Source organism: Neolamprologus brichardi, chromosome 18 (genome assembly GCF_056152115.1).
Source record: "Neolamprologus brichardi isolate AB-2024 chromosome 18, ASM5615211v1, whole genome shotgun sequence".
NCBI classification, from domain to species: Eukaryota; Metazoa; Chordata; class Actinopteri; order Cichliformes; family Cichlidae; genus Neolamprologus; species Neolamprologus brichardi.
Window position 1 is genome coordinate 20,316,031 of NC_142121.1, and position 26,491 is coordinate 20,342,521.

At 41.1% G+C, this 26,491-nt stretch overlaps 2 protein-coding genes across 3 annotated transcripts in view; both read right to left on the minus strand.

Moving 5' to 3' along the window:
* The window catches only part of phlpp1 (PH domain and leucine rich repeat protein phosphatase 1), a 46,522-nt gene extending 36,059 nt beyond the window's left edge, over positions 1-10,463 (minus strand). The window contains exon 1 of the mRNA XM_087831447.1: positions 8,082-10,463. Coding sequence (XP_087687573.1) covers positions 8,082-9,711 — 1,630 coding nt within the window. The 5' untranslated portion in view covers positions 9,712-10,463. The remainder of the gene's footprint in view (positions 1-8,081) is intronic.
* A 1,591-nt stretch (positions 10,464-12,054) lies between these two features.
* Positions 12,055-26,491, minus strand: part of LOC102784041 (phosphatase and actin regulator 1-like) — a 50,920-nt gene continuing 36,483 nt past the window's right edge. For both annotated transcript variants that reach the window (XM_006786427.3, XM_006786426.3), the window contains exons 6-12: positions 24,457-24,656; positions 23,045-23,201; positions 18,834-18,889; positions 17,699-17,760; positions 15,968-16,108; positions 14,718-14,794; positions 12,055-14,592 (exon numbers count right to left, since the gene is read on the minus strand). In XM_006786427.3, coding sequence (XP_006786490.1) covers positions 14,577-14,592; positions 14,718-14,794; positions 15,968-16,108; positions 17,699-17,760; positions 18,834-18,889; positions 23,045-23,201; positions 24,457-24,656 — 709 coding nt within the window. In that variant the 3' untranslated portion in view covers positions 12,055-14,576. The remainder of the gene's footprint in view (positions 14,593-14,717; positions 14,795-15,967; positions 16,109-17,698; positions 17,761-18,833; positions 18,890-23,044; positions 23,202-24,456; positions 24,657-26,491) is intronic.

Here is a 26,491-nt window from a genome sequence, read left to right on the forward strand (position 1 = left end):
TTTTTCTGTTCTGTTTCTGCAAAGCAGGAAAATGTATCTGTAAAAAAAGAAAAAAAAAGAAATACAGAGCCACCCCAAAAAGCAAAGTGATCCTATCTTTTCTTCTAGTGAAAACAAAAAGCTAAGACTCTGGATTTTCAAACACAAAGCAACCTACCCTGTCTGGAGACGTGGGCTTTGTAAAACAAATCAGTCTAAGCACCACTGGAGTGGTGGTATTTAAAAAAACATCCAAATTGATACAGTTCTGTCCAGTAGACTAGCAGGCAAGCAGGCCGCTTTTTTTGGGCCTCTTTAATGCTGAGAGTTGCAGATGTTGTTGGGTATTAGGCTATGCTGCTGCTGATCAAAGCTGCATAAAGTCAGCCCCTGCTGGCCGGCTTCTAATCCCCCGCTCATGGATGTGGTCGGGGCCAGGGGGTGGTGCTCAGCTCGGGGACAGTCAGCCGAGCCCGTGACCCTGCCGAAGGGGGAACCCTTTCATTGCTTTTTGTTTGGTGAACATCGACTATTCCAAACCTCCGAGATTTCCGGGGAGCATTTGGCAAGGGCAGCTTGACAGACAGCTAAGAGGATGGGCTTCTCCCACAGGGCAGGAAAAGCCGCTGCCCTTCCCAACCCCCTTTCCCAATTCCCTATCAAAGATGTGCCGGCTGGCAGACAACAGTGACATATCAGCATGACATTGCTCAGCCTAGATTCAACTGTTTACAAAGGCACTTTCAGCTGCATACAACCCTGTTTCTTTTTTACTTACAGTGTTTACACAGTGGGCATGCTATATACCCAAGCAAGCAAATCCACGCACAGAGACAGCAATCAGACAGAGACTTTTAAGCGTCTAAAAGCAATGATGTTAGCTGTTGGTTTTTGTCATTTATTAATAAGACAACCAGGAGGGTGACCACTAATTGTCAGAATGAAAAGCAATAAGCAAGGAAAGGGTAGAGATATGGGAAGATAAATGCAAACTGTCAGATGGTGTGAGGGAGGAGGAGATGCGAGAAAAGATAGCGAGAGGAAAGGGAGGAGGATCGATCATGAGAGAAATTGAGAGAGGGAGGATGATTCGGCGTGAGAGGAGAGAAGGGGAGGGTGGTGGATGTCAGCCAAGAAGGCAATCTATATTAGACAGAACACAGTTCCCCTTGCTTTAACTGCTACGAGCTGACACCACCATCCTCTCCAAGTCTGCCTCAGTAGACACACACGTGAATCCTCCGAGATACTAACATCCAGCTCAGCACTGAGACTCTATGGTCACTATTCGTTTAAGACCGCTTGCGCACGTGCGGCTCGCATGTGAACAAAAGTAAAATGCATACAGTAAATCTACTCTTTGATCGCTCAGTTTTCTCTTGGGTACACGGATACACTAGCGAAAGCCAGAAAAACCTCAGCGCACACCAACACATGCGTATTGGATTTGAGCTCTGGAACGTGTGAAATCTGGTTACACAATTACATAATGACTCAGCAATGGGCCATTTAGAAAGACCATTAGCTGTCAGGCGAGAACGTGAATGTGAGGAAGGATGAGGCAGCCCCAGTGCCTCACTTCTGCAGAGATGATGCAGGAGCCTTTACACACACGGAGATCCTTTGGTTCGGCTGCGTTTTATAGGTTTAAGTGAAAGCGACACTTGAATATTGCAAATGATCAAAATCGACGAGCACCAATAAAACATCATTTGAATAACAAAATTCACCCAAAGTAAACCGCTGGAAGGCATCCTCCTACTGTTATTATGATAACCAGTAATCGTTCATAAAAACAAAAAAACAAAACAATGACAAGAATCGCGCAGACTGTCCTCCTTCTGCCTTTGAAAATGTTTTCATAGAAATGCAAGTGTGAGTGTGGGAGCAATCTGGCGCGCTGACTGTACGAAGGGAGCAACGTGGCACTGACAAGACAGAGTGAGTGGTTTTCTGCTTGATAGCTGCCACAGAGCCTGCTGGAGAAAGCTGGGAGCTTCATTAAGCCTTTAAACCCTGCACAGTCCTTTAAGTCATCACGTCACTAGCCGCTGCCGCCTCAGAGAGGCCCGAGGTAACAGTGGAAATATACTGTCCTGAAAAGAGATTTCACAAAGCTTTGAGAGTAGTCAAACTATTGCAATCTTTATGAAATGTTAACATGTTCCTCACACCGTAGGCAACAACCTACTCAAGATACCACCGAGACTTTATTATCATATGATAAATATAATAATAGAAAGCCACAAATCTTTTAAAGATGTGTAAGAAGAGTGACAAATTCAAGGGCGGCTGAGCGTGAACACTTGCCCCCCACACACACCTCTACAACAAGAGGTGGTGGCTCTGCTTTGCTTTAGGAGGCCATGGATCATTTGAGTCCACTTGTATCGGGGGGGGGGGGGGGAGTTGTTCTAAGGGATCACTTTCAACTTTTTACATCAAGAACAGGAGTGGTGTCTTACAGGATGACTGTGCCCACATACAAACCACATGAGGGGTCACTGAAGAGTTTTTGAGCATGAAAATTATATGATTAATATGCTATGCATACCAGCTGAAAATTCACGAGAGACTTTGGACCAGAGTGTTAACTTTCTTCACCTCCTTCACTCTACATCAGAATATCTTTTGAAAGAAATTGGTCATCAGTGCCAAGGTACATTGGTTCTGGTGGCATGCAGGGGTTCAACACATCTGCGTACCAAAATGAAAAGAGGTGATGACCTGATGACAACTATCAAAATTTGGAGAAATGACATATAACAGTTCAAGCTGATCTCACAGTACATTATTTAATGTTTGTAATGACAAATTTCCCAACATTATTTGGTGTCCCTGAACATGACTGGTGGTGGAGGAGTAAGTCATTCTTGACTTTCACACCAGAGACCCATACATTTCTTCACACACCATTTGTAGGGTATGTGTTACAGATATGTCATATGGTTATGTTTAGGTTTAGCTATTAAAAACTACTTGGTTAAGGTTAGGCATTAATAAAAAAAAAAAAAAGTGGTTTGGCTGAAATACAACAGTTGCCACAGCTTTTAGAGCTTTGTTTTCCTGGTTGCTATGGTGCCACATGCTCTTTCTGTACAACAAAAAGAAAAAAACTGTGAATCTGACACAAAATATATTTCATATTGAAATGCATTACTTATAGAATTTGTGTCCATGAACAAACACACACGCACACACACAGGCAAAGACATTTTCCTGACTATTAGACACGTTACCAAGAGACTGAGCAGGATTTTCCTTTACAAAGCAAAGAAGTCTCTTTAGGAAAATGTATGGCGGCAAAAGAATTGGGCTCAATTAATCTGACACTTTGTTCATATATTGTTTGTTATTTTAGGCACCAAAGCTCCTTGGCTAGGTAAAAGAAAAAAAATGATAGCAGTTTGGGGTAAGGGAAACCTTTTTACAACAGGCCACCTGCTCATACTCTAGATTGAATTTTTTCCTTTGTGCTTTAGTTAGTAAAATTACATTTATAGTTCTCAGGTTGTCTGTTACACATCTCTCAGCATGAACACACAAACACAGAGGAAAAACTAAAAACTAAATAGTTGTGGAACTTCGAAGGCTTGTGTTGAAAAGGTCCGGATAAGTGCAGAAAACCCCCTCCCCCCTTTAAACAAAGCTTTCTGTAAGACGCTGAAGGAATATTACTGCCATTTTTAGATGCAGTGGAATTAACCCAGGTGATGACAAAAATGCAGAATATGTGCAGTGTTAGCCTTGGCCTTGTAGCTAGATCCCAAAGCAATAAAGTAGTCAAGTTATTGCCCGAATGTTGCAAGTAAACGCCTGAATATCAGTGAGGCCATGTTTCAGTTGGTCTTGAGGGTTTGCAAAAATAAACTGAAATAAAAATGTTACATTTCATTAAAATTGTGCACTATAAAATGCCATTGTGAAAAACCAATATTACTCAGATTACAACGTTAACGGCTACCATAAACCTGCAAAGCTACAAACATTATTAATCAGGAAGATATTGTGTTTCGTAAACCAGAGTCATTATTGGTATTATCTCTGCTTTTATTAGTTCTTCATGGCTGATTCTTCCTGCCAATTTCACCTTCCTGGCGCACAATGACGACATGGGAATTACCTGAAAATTGGGTGCAGTGTGCTGAAACGGCTACCAAAACTGACTTCCACAGAAGCTTGAGCTATGAACCTGCATGGAACTGAAAGGAATTAATACCTTGATAGTTTCTAGGCCTGTGGTCATTAATTTCACTTGTAAGGCACACCAAATCTTCCCACTTTAGACCTACAGGAAACTGCTTTTCAAACATTTCAACTTTAATAGAGTACGAAGGCAGAGCTCACAAAAAGTAGCTGGTATGCTTAAGTGCATAGATGAGAGTGTTTGCGACGCCGCGTAGGCTAATGAATCTAAATAATTTAGCATGCTGCTTTGGTTTAGTTAAGAACTTCAGGCTCTTTGCCTCTAGAGAAACCCTGTGCCAGTGTGTGCATGTTAGGGTTCAGTATGCCATTTCTCTTTAAAACAAGTATACACACACACACACACACATATCTAGAGAGAGACAAACACTACTACCTCTGGGTAATGGAAAAGAAGCATCCCAGTAGGGGGTAGGTAACTTCATTAGCTTGGTGGACTGGAGATTTGCAGTCATCAGAGAAGAAACTGGGTTACAGAGTAACACTGAAAAAATATGTTTTAATCTGAAATATTACAATTTTCACTAAACCGCACCGTCGATTAACAGAGAACTTCTGTTTGCTTGCTAAGCGATGATGCATCAGCCCTGTTTCCAGGTCAAAGCATCTACTGCACTGACTGAGGCTGTTGTCTTTTCAACATGTTGTAATGCTTTGCGCCTTGTCTTATTTAATAAAACAATTTCCCTCAAAATAATAAGTGTTCATTCTCTAGATCTCCAGCTTTCAGATAGCACTACTTAAATGCTATTTGAAACCTTTAACTTTTTTAAGGCTCACAGTCTCCTGAACACCAAATATTTAAATGCTTAAATATTTAAGATGGGCTCATCTGAAATGTTTTCTTGGCTTATGTTTGGTCCTTTTTCAGCACCTTCTTTCTGCCATACGATGGTGTTTATCTCCTCCCACTAAACACGACTTCACTAACCTTCCAAATGTCACTGTTATTTAATCAACATCTTTCTTTATGTCTAAAGCGATAGAAATGTCTGTTTTAGTTTTTCTTTAGAAACAAGAATAAAGTCAGAATGTAGTTTATCATCTTTAGATGAATAGTAGATAGCTAACACTGGTAACTTGTGTAACCAACTACTTTACAGTTAGAAAGATAGACCACCAAAAAGCATGACTGGTACAGACTGTTTTGCTACATGGCTCACAGCTAGGAAAGTATCCATCACCAACATTTTCAAGAGCAATAATTAAAGAATAAATATTTGTGTATTTTTTATTGAATAAGTTTCTAGAATGGTAATACAAGAAGAATGATAAATAGATAGATCAGAGATCCACCAAACATGTGCTCCAGGGAGGCACTGCCTCTCGAGTTCAAAGGAATTTATTCTGAAAAAGATGAGACACTTTGCTATCTGTGATAGAGTTTTACAGTAGTCGGGGCTCAGACAGCTCTCTCTCTTTCTCACACACGCGCACACACACACACAGAAGTGGCAATAACATGCAAACCAAAGCAGATACATATTTTTCTTGATTCCACTAAACTTTAGTTTAATAATAAGTCCAAGTGGCCTTTAAATCGTGTGTATTTTCTGTATTTTTTAAATAATTTTTTTTCCCTTATACTCAAATTCTAATAAAGCTGGCTTGGCATTACAAGAGACTCCTGTGTGAGCAGCTCTGAAAGGATCACTCATCAGCCTGCCAAAGAGGACAGCGGCCCTTTGATCTAGTCAGCCTATATGTGTGTGCTTGTGTGTCTAGTAGGGCAAAGTGAGTTTTCTCATTTGACCACTGCAGAGTCTGTGTTCTCAAAGCATGACCTGACCCCTTCAAAGTCAAACTGGTCTCTGGATTGTCCAAAGGATCTATCGAGATGCTCCATGGCAACTCCTCGACTTAATAGCCCCTTCCCATCATTCTCCTGCTTCCCTAATCATGCAGAGTTGCTGAGTACTTCATATGTCACTCTTATTAAAAAATATAGCACAGCATAGCGGCTGCTCTCATACTTAATATCTAGGTTACGATTCAAATTGCATAGAGCTTGTACTGTGCAACAGCGTGAGAAAACATAGTTTAGATACTAAACTTCCTGTATCAAAGGCCACTCTGCATGACCAGACACATAAAACAAAAAGGTCTTCAGTGTGACTGAGACCTACAGCTGTGGCAGCTGTGGCTGAGATTCAGCCAACAAGTCAGCTGGGGCTAGTCCGATCGCCGCTATCTGAGAAAAAGAAAGCCATTCGAAGACAACTCAACATGTGTCAGCGCAGAATTCCTTCATACGTCCCATCCCCCTCAGCGCCCTCATTCCCTTCTGTAGAAGACGTGCCTGACATTCTAGAGGAGCCAGCGTACATTCCTCACGTGCTTCAGTGCAGTAAGGAAACAGCAGAAGAGCGGGCTAGTAAAGTCCCAAGGGCATCAGCACTGGTCTCTCTTTACAGTGCATCCCTGTGTGTGTGTGTGTAGTGCTCTTCAATGTCGTTCTACATGTGGCTGGACAAGAGGCAAGCCTCGTTTGCAGACTGCAGCCTGGGTGTTGTTGAGTGGCACTTTGTGTGGTGGTGGTGGGGGCGTGCCGGAGGAGAGCTCAGGTGATCGTAGTTAAGCTGTCTCACATGAGATGTGGAGGCGTCACCATCAGAGGGCCGTGAGGGCTTCCTCTGCCGGCAGTTAACAGCTGCTGTTTGCTACTGGCTCATCTCAGATGACTGCACAGGCTCATGTAGGATTTGATTTGTTATTTTCTCTAAATGGGCATTGATTAAGGAGTCCCAGTATGCACGCTTGTACAGCCTTCCATGTAATTAAATAATCCTAGCAATCGGAAACAATTGGTTCTATGGCCGTTTTCAGCTTCTTATTAAATAACTTCTATTTCAGCAGCCTCCAGGGACAGGAAGCTACAGAGCATTAGAGTCTGCACACTTCATACCAGTTTCCTCAACTGTCCTCATTCAACTCACATTATCACCCCTCAACCACCACCGCCACCCACGCACTCGACTTCCCATAGCAGCAAACAGCAATAGCAGCAGTGGTGGAGGCAGTGGCATGGTGAAGAAAAGGGCTTCCTGAGCTTTGGAGAAGCACGTTAACCCAGCTTGGCAAGCAGTTAGTTAGTGTGACAGTAGCTGTGCTGGATGCCAATAGGACAGGCAGTGTGCAGCATCTCAATGACCAGAATTCACAGAGTCCACAGAGAGGGTTTATGGTCTTCCCAGCCATACCGCTCCCACCCCTATTCTCCATCCAACCAAAAAGGAATTCAGGCTTTTCATTAGGATGATAATGGGGCAAAAGCCGGAAAGGGCCCCCATGTCTGAGCACCATAAGTTGTGGTGATGGCTTTGTAGCCAATGGCATGTGTGTCCATGGGAGCAAAGTGTGCTGCTACAGGGCAACAAAGATAGCTGAAGCCGGAAGAAGCAAAAAAACAAACAAAAACAAAGACTGTAATGCAAGGTAGATCTGTAAATCAACATCCTTCTGGAACGTGACCTCACTTTGACCCATTAATGCAAGCACACGGATAACCTGAACATAGCAACCCATCACTGGGAAACAGGCTTAGTCTATCAGACCTTTAATAATGACCCTCTAAAACTGTTGTCGCAGTTATCAGGTTTTGTGCTGCACTCATACTGCACAAGCTCATCCTGGGAAAATATTATCCTGCCTCTGCAAAAAGGATATTGTGTCATACCATACAAATGCCTGAATCCACCAGATTCATTCTTTCACAGGTTAACAACCTGTTCCAAGCACTACGACATTACGGATCTCTACTCCAAACAACAAAGGCTTCATATAAAGGCCTCAGTAAGTGTCAGAATGAGCAAAACACACATGGATCGCAATAGGATGATATTATAATGATATTAGTCATATTACACATGTATACACAGACACGTAGTTTCATTTACCTGCATAAAAACGTAACAAGGAGCCAATTTCTGTGTTAAGCCCCTCCTCCTGAACTCTCCACGGGTTCTTAAATCCAAGCTTAAAGAGAAAGTCATTCTGGATCTGCAGAGGCCTCTCATCTGGGCTAAGCCTCCTAACAGCTTCACCATGCAGCTGAACATAGAGTGTGGGGCTGGAATTATAAGAATCTCCATTCTGGTGTGCTGTGAGCCCTGTTTTTACAGCCCCCTGGCCACAGTCCGGATCTTGGATGTCAGGTGTGTTACCTGTAGAACCAGCTCTTGACAATGAGCCGGAACTACTGCTGGGTGGGAGGCTGCCCAGACTGTGTGGGCTGAGTCTGCTATCTGGCCCCACGTCGCTTGTCACGTCGCTTAAATGTCCCACGTTGCACTGCTTGTAGTTGGCAGTGACAGCAGTGATGCCATTAGTATGATGCTGGGAGATGGGGTCCATGCTTGAGCTCGATGCTGGACAGTCGAGTTCCAGTTCGTCTGACGAGCTGCCGTACATGTCATGCCCCTCTGTGGCACTATCAAAGGAGGGACTGAGGATGGATGCTTCAGTTCCCAGGATCATGTCATCACTCAGGGAGTCCCTGTGTTCACTGAGGCGGGCCCCGGAGCTCAGGTCGTCAAATGCACTGCTTTCCACATCTGAGCCAGAGTTTAATCCATAACTGTCCACACCGTTCCTGTGCTCCGAATCATCGTCATTGGGGGTATCCATGTTAGAGTTAGAATTCAAGTCTGACAGCGAACAGGTTATGTTGTCTTCTGACTCCGGGGTGAAAAGTTTTCCATCAACGTCCTGTTGCTTTTGCCTGACATCTGCGTTCTCCATGAGGAGCAGTCTCAACCTGTCATTTGGACGGGTCCTTAAATCTGTGGTTTCCAGTGGGGTCAGGTGGCTGCATTTTATACTCGAGTCTTCTTTTACCTTGCCCTGATTATCATTATATTCATAATTCACGTTACAGTTCCCATTTTGGTCCGTCTTGGAGGCGTCTTTACAAAAAATGCGCATTACAGAGCTCGACTTGCTGGAGAGTTTACTCAGTCGGAGGGCCACCTCGCCGGCTGTGGTGTCCATAGTGCAAAGCACCGGCCTGGGATACGAGGGCGTCAGTCTGTCGTGGACGTGTATGGCGCCCCGGTGGAGATCTGCTCTCACCCACTCGCGATCTGCGGACTGCAGCTGCATGTTCTGTCGGTGCTTCATCAGAGTCTTCCTATCCAGACTTCGAGTATGTAAAGACGCAGAGGACAGGGCCGAGTTCATCTTCGCGCCGCAAGCGGCGGTGACAGCTGAGGTGGTAGTGGTGGCTGCAGCTGCAGCTGAGAGGTTCCTCTTCAAGCGCCTCCGTCGCAACAGGAGCGAGCTGGAGTTGCTGGATGAGCTCCGGCCATTAGACGCCACGGCTCGGTTTGACGCACTAGTCCCCGCTGTAGAGGCGGAATGAGAAAGGCTATTCCCGTTCTTTGCCTCAGCGCGGGAGGGTGCCAAACGTCCACCGCCATCATCCGCTGGAGTCCCCTGGGCGACAGACAGTCCGCTGGGCTTCTTCATTAACTTGGTCGCGCCTCCATCTGACGCGCCATCCTCAGCGACAGCCTGTACACTTTCCATCCCTGCCAATGAAAAGTCCCCCGCTCTAAATAAATAACGGTGCGCACTTGGTTATGCCTAAAAGCTCTACATTTAAAAGCCCGAATACGTGCCCGCCGCGCTAAATGTCCGCCAACTGGGCGGTGTTGCTGAGTTATTCCACTAGTAGTCATTCACTCCTCGCCTTCCTTTCCCTGTCGGAGTCTCCTCCGCTGCTCCCAAAAAACATCTTACTGATTAAATTCGCTGGGAAAGAGGCTGGGCGAGCAGGGACAGATCAGGGCGGAGACGTGACTGTGCGTCCCATTTGGACCAAAACACAGCGCTAGAATATGAAATGAACGTCGGCCGACCTCCTACGCAAATACCGACTAATATATATTCATGAGGACGACACAAGATGGGGGTCGCTAACAACAACGCGGTGAATTGTGGGAAGAGTATTGTGCTAGCTAGCGTCTTGTAGTCGCTGCTACCGGGACGAAACTGTTAAAAAAATACATTTCCCAGCAAGCCTTTCTGCACTTTCAGTCAAGTGAGGCGGTGAACAGTTGAGAGGCGTAAACATAGCGCCTATAAAATGTTTGGTGTCGCGTTACAGAAGCGCGTCCTGTGTTTACTGTGGCAAACTCACCCTTTGCTACTTGTACGCTAACAGCGAGTAAAACTGTAAGACGCAGTCACACAGTGAGTTGTCAATGTCAACTGTTGAATATGTGAGGAAACTTTCAACTGTTATCGAGGATTCCTTGCACATTGGCTAGCTTACACGGCGGTTATTTATCTTAAAAATAAAAGAGAAAGTTTTTGTTATGCTACAAGGTTAAACTAAGCCTCGCTGTAGGTCTAAATGTTTTAGACAAGTGGTGACGAAGCAAATAACTTCGGCACCATCTCATCAGGACGCCATTTCACAAGGCCATACAGTCCGGCTCAGTGTACGTCGACTTATTCTGTTGTATTTTCCGCCATCTAGTGGAGCGTTGAGGCCACAGCGAGCCTTACTGTATCAGACAGACTACTTGTTCACATTCTGCCGCATATATTACAGCAGTATAAAGTCACACAATGTAATTTGGTTAAAAAAAAGTACGTTTTACCTGTGTGGAATTAAAGATCCTGCAAAAAAAAGACTAAAAATATTATGTCATTAACGTCTACTGCTTAGGAGGAGTGGTTATTCATTTGAATAGCCATACATATTCAAATGAAAAATGGTATTTTTACATATCAGAAGTCTCAATGCTTAAAGGATTATAGTTTATTTAAACTGTCAACTTTGTTAGGATCAACCGTTCCTTAAGGCAAATATCTAATCAGCTAATCACATGGCAGTAATTCAGTGCATTCAGGCATGTTTACATGGTTAAGATGACCTGCTGAAGTTCAAACAGAGCGCCAGGATTGGGAAGAAAGGTAATTTAAGCAGCTTTGAACAAGGCATAGTTGTTGGTGCCAGATGGGCTGATCTGAGTATTTCAGAGACTGTTTATCTAAACTGTGTCTGTCTCTATATGTTTGCCTTGTAACAGACGGGCGACTTGTCCAGGATGTAACCTGCCTCTCTCTGCATGTTAGCTGGGATAGGCACCAGCCCCCCTACGACCCTGAATTTTGGTAAGCAGAACAAGATGACTGGATTACCTACTAGGATATTCCCTCATACTCATCTCCAGGGTTTGTTGATGCCAGAGGAGAATACCCAGGCTGGTCTGAACTAACAGGAAGGTAGCAGTAACTCAAACAATTGTTGCAACCAACATATTCAGAAAAGCATCTCTGAATGTGAACATGTTGAACCTCGATGCAGATGAGCTACAGTAGCAGAAGAGCCCATTGGGTGTGACTCCAGTCAGCTAAGAACAGGAAATGGAGGCTATAGTTAACTAACAATGTTCCCTGGTCTGATGATGTATATTTAACTTGTGAGACGAAACCTTTAATGATGCATTTAAATGGCTCTCTCATTTCATTTCTTCCTCCTTTAACAAAAAATGGGATAGGTATATTTATAAGGGCCCTTCCCCTATATACACATGCCTCTAAAGTATTCATAAGGAATTACCTAATGGGCCAAACCTGATTTGTAATATTCTAAACTGAGGTACATTTTACACCTGAATTGAGAATGTAAATTAGTCTCAATGGTGTAGTTTATTGGATCATAAGAAGAAGGCTCTGAAATGTAAATACTATTAGTAAACATTTCTATCAATAAAACATAAGCACAATTTTTACTGTATATACCCTATAAGTTAGTAAAGAAGAGTGTGTTTTAGTGATCTCAGACTGTAATTACTACAAGGTTAAAGAACAAGCCTAAAATATGTACAAAAATAATAATGCATACAAAGTAAATGCATTCAGAAATGGAGTTTAATTGGCATGATGTATCCTTTACATAGTATTCTGTAGATTAAAAATGGGGGAAAAAAAGAGGACTGCATTCAGTTTTTGTTCAGTTGCTCCACAGACATGTAAAAGGAATCAGATTATTGCTGACATCATGTTCCTTGATTCCAGCAAAATGGAAAGACCTCATGCTCAGCCCGTTGGCTCAGGTTGTTACTAAAGAGCTGAAAATGAGAACTGGAGTGTATTTTTAATATAAATTCCTCCCTATTCCTACTATGCTTGTACTGAACCTCTGGACTTAAAAACATGAAAGAACATGTTGAGATGGCTGAATTATACAGAAGCTGCTCCCAACACGAAATACCACAGATATTAAAGTGTTTGCAATTAGATGATCCATTGAAATTTTGACATTTAAAAAAAAAAAAAATAATAAAAAGGAGGGGGGGGGGGGTGGAGGGGGGTGACAAGAAAAATACTTGTGTTTTGATTCTGATCTGAACTTCTTCAGAAATCTAGCAAACCCCTATCCATTCACATACAAACCATGCAGTGCAAAACTTTTTTTGTCATCAATTCCCTGATTTCATTAGGTCATCTATCGCTGTCCTTAAAAATAAGGGGAAACCCTGTTAATTTGCAGACAGATGTATTGTAAAAGGCGACCGGCAGCCGTTCAACTCCACTGTTTCTTCATCTGACAATTTCATATCGCAACTTTAAAAGCAATACAGTAGAAAATAATGAAAATATTCTGTGCACATAAAGCTCGTGAGCACTGGACTACTGGTGAAGGGTGGCTGATCAGGTAACAAAGACCACTGAAGTGAAGAGACACACTGGTTACACCTCAGAAATCCAACAATATTTTACACATTTGGACTTTACCTTGAAACAACGGCCACTTTAAAGCCACACTCTTAACAGTGCAAACTATATTTAGGAATAAAAATATTTAAAAATCCTGACTCAGTGAATACACTAAAATCAGTGCTCAAATCTTTTGAAATAGAGAATGCATCCTTTTTCGTTGAGAGTTCCATCAAATCTTGTCCGAATGTGTCGGTAAAGCTGTCAAAGAGGCAGATTTTCAGGTGGCTCAGTCAAGAAAATTGCTGAAAAAGTCCCCCAGAATAAAGCCTTTTTTTTCTTTTTTTTTTAAAGTAAGGTATAAAAGAAAACTTTAAACCCTGAAGTGTAGGCATAGTATGTACGCACAGTAAAAAACAATGATGTGTGTGTGTGTGTTTGTGTGTGTGTGTGGGGGGGGGGTACACCTGCAGTTTAACCTTTTCTCTATAAACGCTGGGTATTGCTTCGTCAAAAGCTTGGGTGACACAAGTATAAAAGTAAAGTGTATAATACAATGCACGTTATGAGCAAAGATCATTTCACACACTTCTGCAAAAGAAAAAGAGACAATGTGGTGAGTCATCTCTTGATATAAATCACACACATCAAAGCACTGACATGTAAAGATGTAAATTAATCGTTTATGAGCCGAGCGCCTCTAGAAAAAACAAACAAAAAAAAAACAAAAACAGTTAACACTGTCAAAATAATACAAAACAGGTCATTCTTGCACACACTGGAAACCAGAAAATATCCGCCAGCTGCAAATTTTGACAGTAAATTTATAAGACCGACATGAATAAAATGTAGTTAAACGCGATTCTTCTTTAAATTCGACCTTCTTCAGTATAAACAAAATATACATTTAAAGAGAGAGACAGTACAGGCGTTAGCCCCAACTCTTAAATTCACAGTTAGCAATTAAATGTCAGCATTTTCGGTACAGTGAGAAGTGCATGAAAGAAGTCAGGACTACATAGTAATGACATAGAGGACACTCCAGGGGGTGCTATAGTCTAAGAAAAGCAGAAGGAAAAAAAAAACGTATTGCACATGATTTTTAATGTTGGACGCCTCCTTCCCTCCCACCCTTCCTCCTGTTTCTCTAAGCTGTTTCCAAAGTCCCAGCAGGTGTAGTAATGATGGAGCTTCTGATGACATAGTGAGCTCAGAACAATCAACCCTGCATCCTGGCACAAAAGCTGTCCGTAAGGGCTAAAGGAGTCTGGTGTGACAGCATAATAAAGAAGAGGAATAAAAACATGTCCACTGAGACAAGTCTACTGGTGTTATTGACATACCAAGGTACAGTTGCCCTCGGTAGATGACACAAGTGTGCCAATCAATCGCAAACGAGAAAACTGGTCTGCTATCCAATCGCCACAGAACTGAGTGCCTGCCTGAGAGCTCAGCAGAGAGGTTTTAGAGATAGTCGAGCAAATTCCACACGGGGCGGGGGCAATGTGAATCGGCTGGAGTCTTTGTGTGCTACTACATGGATGGAGTAGTGGGTGTCTGCGTCTTGTGGCGTAGTACCGACTCAGTTGTGTGGGACTTGAAAAGGCATTTCAGAAGACATGGCCTTATTGTAGAAACGGGCACCATTTTGCTGTCCAGCACTTAAGGTTCTCAGTGGAGGAGAGCGCCGGTTGGGCACTGCTCGAGACAGTGGTGGTCTACTATGGTCTGTGAAACCTAGAAAGATATATATTAAAAAAAAAAGAGAGGTTTTGAAGTTTCAAGAAGAAGTCGGCACGCACGTGCCAATATTTTTGGCTGCATTTGAAGTGATATCAATTATGCAAGCTGGTAGTTTTTACCTGGTTAAATGGCGACTTGATTCGTGCACTTCCATCTCGTTGCTCTTGAAATCGTTGAGTTCCTTCCTTATAGCTGCCTGCAGAGGACAAAGAGGAAGAAGACTGAGCGAAGCTGCAAAGGCTTAGCTCACAAACGGCAGCCTTTAAGCCCTGACTCCTTTTAGTATGCTTCATGCATTATTTATGCTCATCTCAAAGCCATGAATGAGTCTTCTGAATTCTTTTCTCACATCACAGGAACCTTCAATTTCCCCCTCTTGAGACTTCTAACAGCCCTAACATAATTTATAATCTGTTGATGATTTACTTGGATAGATTCCTCTTTAAATAGCATTAAGTTTTGATAGCATTGATTTATATAGGACAGATAAAGAGATTGCAGTTAAATGGAATTTTTAGATTTGACCATGACAGATGTATTTTTAGAACATCAAAGCGATATCTACTTTTTTACAGTCTTTGGATCCAAAGCTCCAAATAAAGCAGATTTCAGAGTGGGGAAAAAAAGCCTGCAGTGATCTGAATGCATCAGCAGGGGGCACTGTGGTGTAATTTCACCAATTGGGCCTTACCAAAGCAAGCTTTTGAGTCCAAACCAGTGGGTAGTGAATCATGGCTTCTGTATATAAAAATGGTACGATACAATCTTTTTTAATGACCTTACATCCCCTCTACAATGTCACAGCATGTAACAGAACCCCGGTCAGGTGATTGCTTCTACTATTCAACGTGACACAAGGGGATGTCTTGGCAGGAGACCAAACAAAATTCTGTGTTGGACGGCAGAAGTAGCAAACAAAAAACAACAAAATAAAACATCAGCACAGCAGCGTTGGGGGGCTTCTTGAGGCACTGTTGTCCAATTACACTCTTATGTAAGTGGAGACGTTGCATAACCAAAATGCTGAATCCTTATGATTTCTCACATTTCACATGAGTGGACCTCAGGTGTGCCCGTAGTGTTTAGGACGATGCAGAATATCTGCTCAGCAAACTCTAGAGCTCATTAAAAGTCTTAGATCACAGGACAGTGAGCAGCAGGATTGCTTCAAGCTGTTTCACAAAGGCAAACCAAACAACAGAGTTGGACCTTTCATTATGAAAGAGGAGGAACACACCCTTCTGCTACTATGAGCGTGTCATAAGAAGCACATAAGCAGAGCTTATGAGTGACAAATCAAATTAGGGAAGGGGGGATCTTGAGAATATCAGAGATTATCTAATTTTAACAGTAAGATTAGTAAACTGACCTTATCAGCTGCAGTGAGCCGGGTCCAGGGCTTATCTGCCCGCCTGTCGTAGTCCTGGGCATCTGACACCTCCACATAGTCACTGAATCGAATGAGGATTTTGGCCTGTCTCAGTTCCTCTACAGTGGGCCTCTGGCTCAGCTGGAGCAAAATGAGAAAAATTAAAAACATATATTACATTTCTTATAGAAAGTCTTCAGCCTGGATTGTTTTTTCTTATGCAGGAGGAAGAGTGAGGAGGTCAAGAAACCAGTCCTGATATTTTAATGTGTTGAAAAAGTCTCAAATTAACATTTCAGTTTCTGCTTGACACTGATTACTTTACTCAGATACTGAACATAATTCTCATAAGAAAGTGGGGTTATAAAGGAAACCCAGAAAACTTTATTTTAGTTTAAGAAGCAATAAGCAAAATTTAACAAACAATGGATTAGATTAGAGTACCTGCATGTCTCTCTTCAGCTGCACAGGGTGCTTTTCATTACTCTAACCTCTCTCCTCTCAGGTACACCCAGCAAAAAATAAGAAAGATGCAAGGGCAGACATACTAAAGCTGTCAAATTGGAAATCTGTGGTTTTATGTAGTTAGTCTTCAGCAAAGTAAGTTATTTATAACATGCTGCACACACATAGTGAGGCATGAATATTTCAGGAACATGGAACCATAACAGCATAATGAAAAGCTCCCACTGCCTCATGTAGAATCTCATATATAACCTTTAAAATGGGTGCTGTGGCTCTACGCCTGAGTGTAGATCAATTTTTTTGTGAGGTAATGTCTCCTCCCTTACTTATGAGGTGTCTTTCGGAACGGCTAGACTCAGGTCCTTGCCTGATGAAGTGATGAAGTATTACAACACCCTGCTGTTTAAAAAGCCTGGTTCTTCCATTACTTGGTTTACACATTTGCATAACAAGTGAAAGATCCACAGTTTGATCCTGGAAGGAGACACAAATCCCTTTGGGGTTGTGTCAGAAAGGGCATCTGGCGTAAAAATCTGCCAAATCAAACACGAGGAGCTACCCACTGTGGCGACTCCTTGTGAGTAAGGGAGCAGCCGGAAGTAGATTTAGATTAATTCCCTTTAATAGCATATAGCGCTGAAGCAGAAGGGATGACATAACATTTTATTTTACAGTTTTTCCTCCTCGTTCACATATTCTAGGGAGTCATGGTTAGAGTACATATCTTTTACTTGATTTCTTGAGAATTGGGTAGCACTACTTTTTGAAAAAATAGCTCTGTTATGTTGGTTATTTTGACCTTGGTTCACCTTGGAGTAAATCGCTTTCAGTTACAGCCATGTTTCTGATTACAACTTAAAAAAAAAAACACCTCTCTATTCTATTCTATAACTCGCATATTTTAAAGTATATATCATCATTGGCATTTGTCCAACAGCTGAGAGGTTTTGTTTTGAGAAGCATATCTGCAGGTGAGCAGAAAGTGTTATTCTTTAATTTGACAGGGATGGGAACATGCTCAACACCTCCCTATGGGGTCTAAGAGTTTGGCATCCAACATGTTGAAGGGACAAGGGCAACAAGGGCATCAGTGTCTCCTGAGGGAACCTGAGAAGTACCAACACCAGGCCCACGCATACACACACACTCCATTTCATCAGATGACTCACTGTCATAGTGTTTGTTTATCCTGGCCAACAACTTACCCCCTCCACGTGCCAAAAGAGCAAGTGTGGGTTCACACTTTTGGAGCTATTTTGGACTCACCTTTCGCGTGAGCCTTCGTTTTATCTCCCTTTTCTCCTCCATTTCCTCCTGCTCATTGCGGGCTGAAAAAATGAAAGGATGAAGTGTTAACCTTTGAATACAGGCATCCATACAGTGGGGCTCTTTCTGAAATAAGTACAAGCGCGCCGCTTGCTTAAAATGCCTCATTTGTTCCACACTTAACTGGAAAAGTCCCTTAAAGCTTAAAAAGCTTCCATCATTGGCTGTTTTTATGCTTTTAGGAGAGGTTAAGCATGAGGAGTGACTGCTTTGTTTCTTTCACATTGTCCCAGAGCTTTTCAAATGTATATAGTTCTCTTTTGCTGATTAAGTCAAGTTCTTATTCCTCACTAAATTCCTGTATGTGTTGTCCTGCAGATTCCACCGGAATCACAATGACAAACAAAACAAAAAGATAAGTTAAAACGAGAAACAAGAGTAAACAAGAAGCACACTGGGACACTGCTGTTTGCAAAAAGCTTCACCAGTCAGTCTGTATTTATGCTTGTACTAAACACACACTCCATTTCCAGTACTACATGCAGTTTGGGATTTTAGATGTTGCTTCATTACAAAATAAAGTCCCGTTTGTTTAACCTTGGTTTTGTATGTGTGTGAGTGACAGGGAGGACATGACTTGTCAGTCATTGTTACTTTGTCTTTTTCCCCCCTGTACTGTTGCCAATCATCCAAGAGCCTCTGGGAAAGCAGGAACTGATGGTAAATCAGTCTTTGATGTGAGCTCTGCAGAGTCCCAGGAAACACAACTGCTTCTCTCTGATACTGCATGTGTTTGAGCTAAGAAAGCAGTCTCTGTGGACATGACTCCTCGGGGAACCCTGCTACCTTGCATGACTTTCACGAAAAGGCAGATCGAGGAGGAACAAAAGAAAGAGATGCATGACCATGAGCACTCACATAACAGGGTCTCATAATAATCATTTAAAAAATTAATAAAAAATGTAAAAAAATAAAAATAAAATAAAAAATTTCAACGCTGCACTTCATGAAGTCAGCATGCACCAAGAAGGCAGCTACAAATGTGAGCCATGTGTTGCTAAAAAGCAATGTTTGAAGGACCTTTTTGCACATTTTTAGCTATGTAATGTTAAATAAACAAGTTTAAGATACTCACGTTTGAGGATGTTCCTTTGCTCTAGCTCCTCAGCTGTGGGTCTCTGACTCAAGCGTCTGATGAAAAACAGAAATCCACAGTCAGCACACAATCAGAAAAAGGAGGTCAGCGAGGAAAGTCTGAACCAATATGGGAGCAGTTTTGAGATGATCACATTTAAAAAAAAAAAAAGAAAAGAAAATACATCCAAATATTTTACAGGTTTTTCTCATTAAGATGACTTTAACAGTCACAGGGTTCAATTAATGTTCGCATCAAACATCGGAATGACTTTGAAAACATGACTTTGTTATTGCCAGACAAGCTGGATTGTGGATCTCTTGGGATTTTCAGCCACAAATGTCTCTAGAGTTCAGAACAGTATGGGGGAAAAAAAACCCAGTGAGGAGGGGAAACATCTTGGTGACGAGAGGCCACAGAACAGCTAGCCTGGTACAGAAAATCCACTCCCAGCAAGTGCAGCTGAGAGCAGCAAAGCACCTCAGAATGCAATTTCAAACTTTGAGGCCAACAGGCTACAATAGAAATCTGAGGGTGCAGTGGGCAGAGGCTCACAAAAACTTAACCACAAACGCAAAGACAGTTAAGAAATAAATGTAATCAGAATTTCTGATCCACATCATCAAACCGTGGACCAACCTTACTTTGTGGATTGGAGGTGTGATGGTTTGGGGAAAAAATAAATTTAAAAAAATGGGCAAATCTTGGATTCCTTAAACTATCACTGTTTGACTGCCATTGTGTGTATGAGTATCATTGCTGACCAAGTTGATCTTTTCTTCCTACAAATTACTGATGGCTACTTCCAGCTTGATGATGCACCTTGTCACAAAGCTAAAGTCACCACTAACTGGGCACATCAGCGTGGCAGTGAGTACAGTCACCTCAATAACCTCAGCAGTCACCAGATCTGAATCCACAACACCTTTGGGATGTTTTATAAGGGGTGATCCGCAATGTGAATGTGCAGCTGCCAAATTTGCAGAACTGATGTGATGCAGTCACGTCACACACGAAAATTCAGGGTATTTTGAGAGGACAAGAAGTGCTCCAAAACAGAATAGTTCAGGAAAAAGCTGCTTAGCTCATTTTTTTCTCCCCTACATTCTGCAGAGCGTTCACTTCCCAGCTTTGACATCGACTCCCGACATGTTTATCTTATTGACACGTTGGCTCACAGAACGAGCACTTTTATATAGTGCTGGGAATAAGTTGCGTCGAGTAAGTTTAGAGTAAAATGCATTCTCAAACTGAACTGAATACAAATTACCTCAATTCTCATTCGTCCTTGTGTCCTGTAGAAATTATTTATGAGCAACAGAGTTGTATATTGTTTTAGTTGAAAGGCTTTTATCTTATTTAAGCTCTTGCCTCATGACAGCTTGACAGGTGAAAATCCAAAAACGTCACTCATTCATGATCACCAATCCCCACAATGACTCAATGATAAAGCAGTGATGGAATGCAGGAATAAGGCTAAAAGCAAAGCCAGATACCCCAAACCACCAAACTCTTATCTGATGCTGTATCAGGAAAATATGACTGTGACACCTTCAGCTGCTGAGTAAAAAGGTCATTACAAATTTACTGCATACAGCACCTACACAGCAAAAACAGAACAGACAAATATGCTTTATTTTATTTTATACAACATCAGAGTAGATATGCTGTGTACAGGTTATCTCTAGTATGATTATTAAGTGGCTGGAAGTACTAAGATGCACAAAGGCAGTCACTCAAAATACTTTCAGCTGGAGACTCTTATAATAGCAATCTATCCAAAACAAGTGGTGGTAGATCTGTCTTTGAGGACTGGAAATGATTGACTCAGTTTCTTTAGATCTGACTCGTTACTGCTCATCAAAATAAGATACTGTAGCCAGACATAGTTCTGTGCAAAGAAAAGTCCAGGCCCTAAATCCCAGACTGGGTTTTTGGATATCTCAGCATGGATTGAAGATTATGTAGTAAGCTCCATTTACTTTTGAACCTTTTACCAGTTTAAGTGATGCAAAGAATAGAGATGGTGAAGGTAGATGAGTTTAAATACCTGGGGTCAACCATGTAAAGAAAATGCAGATTGTGAGGTGCATAAGAGAGGAGGGTCTGCTCCCCGGCTCTGGAACTCTCTTCCTCCTGCACTAAGAAATATTGACACCCTTTCCGTATTTAAGACACAGCTCAAAACACACCTGTTTAGACTGGCTTATTCGCTTTAATGCTGATTTTATCTGTTGTCACGCTCTGTTTTGTAATTTTAACTTATTTTATGTATTTTATGACTATTGTTCCTTTTATTAATTGTGTTTTTTGTAAGGTGACCTTGGGTTTCTGAAAGGCGCCCTCAAATAAAATGTATTATTATTATTATTATTATTATTATTATTATTATTATTATTATTATTATTATTATTATTATTATTATTATAAGAGAGGTGAAGAAGAGTTTACAGGCATGGTGGAGTGGATGGCATTAAAATATATAGTTAGTGCTATATTTTTGTTTAACCACTCAAATTAAACCCAAGTCTTTGCTTTAAGCTCTTTATTCTTTACAGCTGAATGTTTTGATACATGGCTAGAATAGTAAAAGTTGTCAGTTTCAGACAATCCCGAAAAAAATCTTTTTAAACATTTTCAGCCTTATTAATATTTTAAAAAGTGCTTGTTTCTGAACCCTGTGCAAGTATTGCGGAGAATACAAATTCCTTCTGAACAAGTAAAATTTGTAACCCTTCCAGATATCAATGATGTGTGGAAGTGAGAAATCACTTAATCATTGATTTAGTTTCTTTCTCTCTGAGCTGCTGCTGACTTACACCAACCAATTATTTAGCAGCATTTAGAAGGACAAACATCATTGTAATTACATCCAGAAATTCAATATACACAAATAAGATATAAGAACGCCTAAGAAATCTGCCCAAGAAAAAAAGGAAAATTTAAAAAGGAATAAAATACATGTTACATGAAAATATGAATACAGTCATTAAATCCAGCGGAGAAAGAAAAAAAAACAGGATAAAACTGTGCGTTTATTAACTTTATGAAGGGTAAAAGGCCTTCATTTTACTTTCCATACTTTTCCCAGTGAATCAGGTCAGCAGAACTAAGCTGAGGTCAGCGTGTCCTAGATCAGCATTATCATAATCAATTCTAACTGGCCTGGCACAAGCAATTACTTTAAAGGACACAATGCCGCTGGTAATAAAGAGTGAAATGGGAAAGTGTTTGTTAGGTGATACTGTATAAAGGACGCTGTTACAGAGCTGGAACATGAGAACTAAGCAGACAGTATGTCTGAGAACATGTACTGTGCTGCCATCACAGTGAGGAGTAGTGCCAGTGTCTCTAGGTAATACTCCGTCAGTGCCGCATCTCATATCGAATTGCACTATTCAGATTTTCCTTTTTACCAAGTAGCTGGTGGTTTCTTTGCCCCCTTACCACATCATTACATCCGCTTTATTTAGTCGCGCATGTTCATAAAGCCCAGTGAAATCAAATGAGACCAAGCATTACATCGTTTGATCTGCTCAGTTACTAGAATTCACATTCATGACCTCAACATATGTATATACATTCCTACGACTTGCACACACGGCGTCACTGCAGTGTGTGTAAACTGCTGATATGAAGCGGCTTGCGCGGTGCTGCTGTGTGGAGGAGTCGGGTGGAGATAGTTTGGCACATGCATCACTGTGGTGATTCAGTGAGCGAGGCAGGGAGTCAGGCAGGAGAGGAAGAAAGTGAGAGAGAGACAGGGTTAGAGAGAGAAATGGAGAGAGAGAGAGCACTCGAGAGAGAAGACAAGAGCAGGAAAAAAAGGAGGAGGGGGGAGCTTGATGCATCACTGAAATTAGGTCAGCTCCATTTTCAGAGACTTGTTTTAACGAAATAAAGCGTTTATCCTTATCGGATATTGGGAAGGAAAAAACTGAAAGGATAGAAAAGACTGAATAAAAATAAGACTCACATGGGCTTTGGACTGAGTCACAATACTGTTAAGCCAGGCCATTAGGAATTGTCAGCCCAAAGTAAAACAAATGCTTGCGATGGCTGAGAAAAGCCAGTGCTGTTGCCCAACAGCTGTTATCGGGCTGGCTACAGCAACATCAGCCAGGCCTGCTGGAAATATCTGTCCCAGAAATTGTGGCTGTATTGTAATTGTATTCAGACTAAGAAGAAAAGCATGTGCGTATGATTCTCACCTTGTGAGTTTGGTGCCTATCTGCTGCCTAGATTCCAGTCTCTCTTCATCTGTCTGCATGGGCAGGATGTTTTTCTCCTCCAGTTCCCTCTTAGATGGACGGTTACTCAGCTTGATGGCCAAAGAGTCTTTTCTTAGTACCTTCTGAGCCAGTGTACCTAAATTTGAAATGCAAAATGTTAAAATAGTTATGGTAAATAGGTATTGGTATAGTAGGTATGGTAAAAATAAGTACGCGAAAATGGGGTTTAATGTACTGATCTTTGCTATTTGGCCTCTGTTTTCTGGATCTTCCCGAAATATTTTATACCATGGATTTAAAACAATAGCTCGCTCACATTATGTTCCTTCCATGCATTCTGCACAGTTCAGCAGTTTTTCCAAGAGAATGAGAACTAAGTTTTGGCTGATAATTCAATTCTAGATACATTTCTGTGAATCTTTCGGCCCTACTTTGAAGGTTAGTTTAAATCTGAGTTCCAAGAGCCTTCATGTGAAATAAGGAGCCCTGACAATTATGATCAGTCAAACAAACAGTCTCTATGTCTGCAAACATGAGCTGTCCAAACAAAAACAGAGAAAGACACTTCTGTTGCTAAGGCACCCTGTTTCTCAAATGCCCTACCTTCGACTTTAATTTGACTTACAACTAGTGCAGAACAAAATGTACATGTTTGGAGAGGTCACACTGCAGCTCGAGTGAGCAATTCACAGAAGGAATGGGGTGTGTTAACAAAATATGCAGCTCATGCACACCACCAACAGCAGTTAGCTTCAATAGCTGCACAGAATTGGTCCTATGTTTATGCATGAACAATGCTACATAAAACCATAGTATGATTTAATTTGTATGTCTAGAAAAGTTTAATTATACATGACATATTATGATATCATGTTGCCTAACAACCATCTGACGACAACTAAAAATCACAGACCAAGCAATACTGTAGCACAGGTATGTTATAGTTATCTCAACTGACATTAATCCTTAGCTTAACATTTACTGTTATTTTTGGTATTTTATATAACACACACTAACTAAACGAGGCATGCCCCAGTGTGTATGTGTGCGTCACAGTTAATTATCACAAAAAGAAGCCTAAAGTGAGCTACATAATCAAACTAGATCCCCAGCTTTATACCTGCCAAGTATAAAACAGATCACATTTTATAGTTAAATTAAAAACAAAACAAAACAAAACAAAAAACAGGGATTTTTAAATGAAATTGTTTGGGTGCATAGTTTAAAAAATAAATAAATAAATAACCAACCGTACTTGATAAACTAAATCAAAAAAACATCCTCAAAAGTCAGACAGTAATAGCTTAAGGGACAGATCAGGCATCTGCTGATGAGCATAGTGCAGTAGTGCAATTTCACTACTTGGTGTTACCATGACAGCTGCCACTTACTTGTAAATATTGAGTCGTCATCTTCATCATCGTCTTCATCGTCATCCACATCATCATCCTCATCCTTATACATGCTGGGTAGATCTTCATAGTCAGATTCATTAGGCAAGTTCTCCTTATCGTCCTCGTAGTCGATGATCACAGATGGCACTTCTCTTCTTTCTAAGGGGACACACTGACCACCGCCGTGCAGAGCAGAGCTAGAGGAGCGAAAGGGAGATAAGTTATGATGGTTCTGAGCCAAGTATGAATATTAATAGACTGAACAATTTCCAAGAAAAAAACGAATGCTAAACAAATAACAAAAAGATGATATTTTATGTGCGTATCACAAACATTGGGTTGTTGTGTAATGCCTAAAAAAAATTTGGGAACATAAACTGACGCCATCCTCATGTTTATACTTTCAGCCATAAACATGAGGATGGCGTCACTATTCTGTGAAAGACTACCAATAGCTAATAAGTTCAACAAGTTAAAGTCACTTCTCAATACAAATAAAAAATAAAAAAAAAATCAACAGGGTATATCATTAAAAGGCTTACGGAATACAGAGAAATCTCTCTGCACAAAGTACAAGGCCAAAAATTAAGACTGAATGGCTTTTACAGCACCTTTAGCCCCTGAGATAGGATTGCAAAAAATGTATTAATGAAATAATAATATTAATATTACAAAAAACAAAACCGATAAATAATGCTCAGCAGCATTTCTAAAACCACTGTTAGAAAGCATGGTTCATCAATGCAAACAGCACTTCAAGAATGTGATTTCTACCATGTAAAAGACAAAACGTTCATTTAATGGGAAGTAAGGTAAAGTGAAAAACTGCCCTGTTGTCTGACCAATTAAAATAAGAAATACTTTGTCAACCTCACCATGCAATTCAAAAGCCAACTCCAATTTGGAGAAATATGTGCTGCCAAATACAGACATCTTTTTGAGTGAAGGCTTAGCTTATTTTAGCAAGACAATGGCATATCACAACATATACACATATTACAAAACCACAGCTCAGTAGCTAAAGAGTCCATGTGCTAAATTGGCCAGCTTACCTGCTGTTTAGACCTATCACACACTGAAAACAGCTGGCAGGTTATGAAATGGGGAAAAAATATGACACTGAAATGCTGAAAATTGAAATCCCTAACAAGCAAAACAGACCTTAAAACAGTAAAAAATCGTCTCCTTAAATATATATTTTTTAAAAAAATGTACATAATTCAACATCTGGAAAGTGTTATATTAGAACCATTGTAAAATAGATTATTTGAAAGTCATTGCACTGTGCTCTTGTTTACATTTTACACAGCATGCCAACTTTTCTTGGAACAGGGTTGTGACAGATTAGGAGGATGGCCATATTATTTGGCCTTGCTAAAAGGGTGAATTTATGAAAACCCTGAGCCAGAAAATCCAGTTGAAATGGGGAAGATCATCATATTTCATCTCCATTATCTTTCAGCATTTTTTTTTCTTAAATTCATACAGTATTATTAAAACAATAGCCCGCATAAAACCCAGAAAATGAAAATGGCTCAAAAACAATAAATTGGCTTTGGGCTTCTGGTGCAGAACATAATGATAGCTTAGTGGGTTTTTAATCCAAGTATAAAGCGAGGGGAGATACACTGTGTAACTGGAGCTGAAAGAAAACTTCAGTACAAAAAGCCTGAATACCAACTAACTGCATTTCTGCGAAGCCCTACGCAATACCATGCAATTCTCTGAGCTGCACAGAAGGAAAAAAAGAGTAACGGATTATACAACTTGCATTATTAACAGCAGCCTGACGAGAATAAACTTCACTTTCACAAGCAGTCACCGGTTGGCACTAGCAAGCAACAGTGACATATTTGACAGATTCATTAATAACGGCCTAGCTGAAGGTTGTTATAATGGGACACTGTGATGTAACCACGTCAGGCTTTCAGACTAATTGTGAGCAACATCAGGGCCATTACTTCCTTATCCCTACTCGAATAGCTTTGGTGAAAAAGAGATCCTAATGTAAGAGGTTACATAATGTGCAATC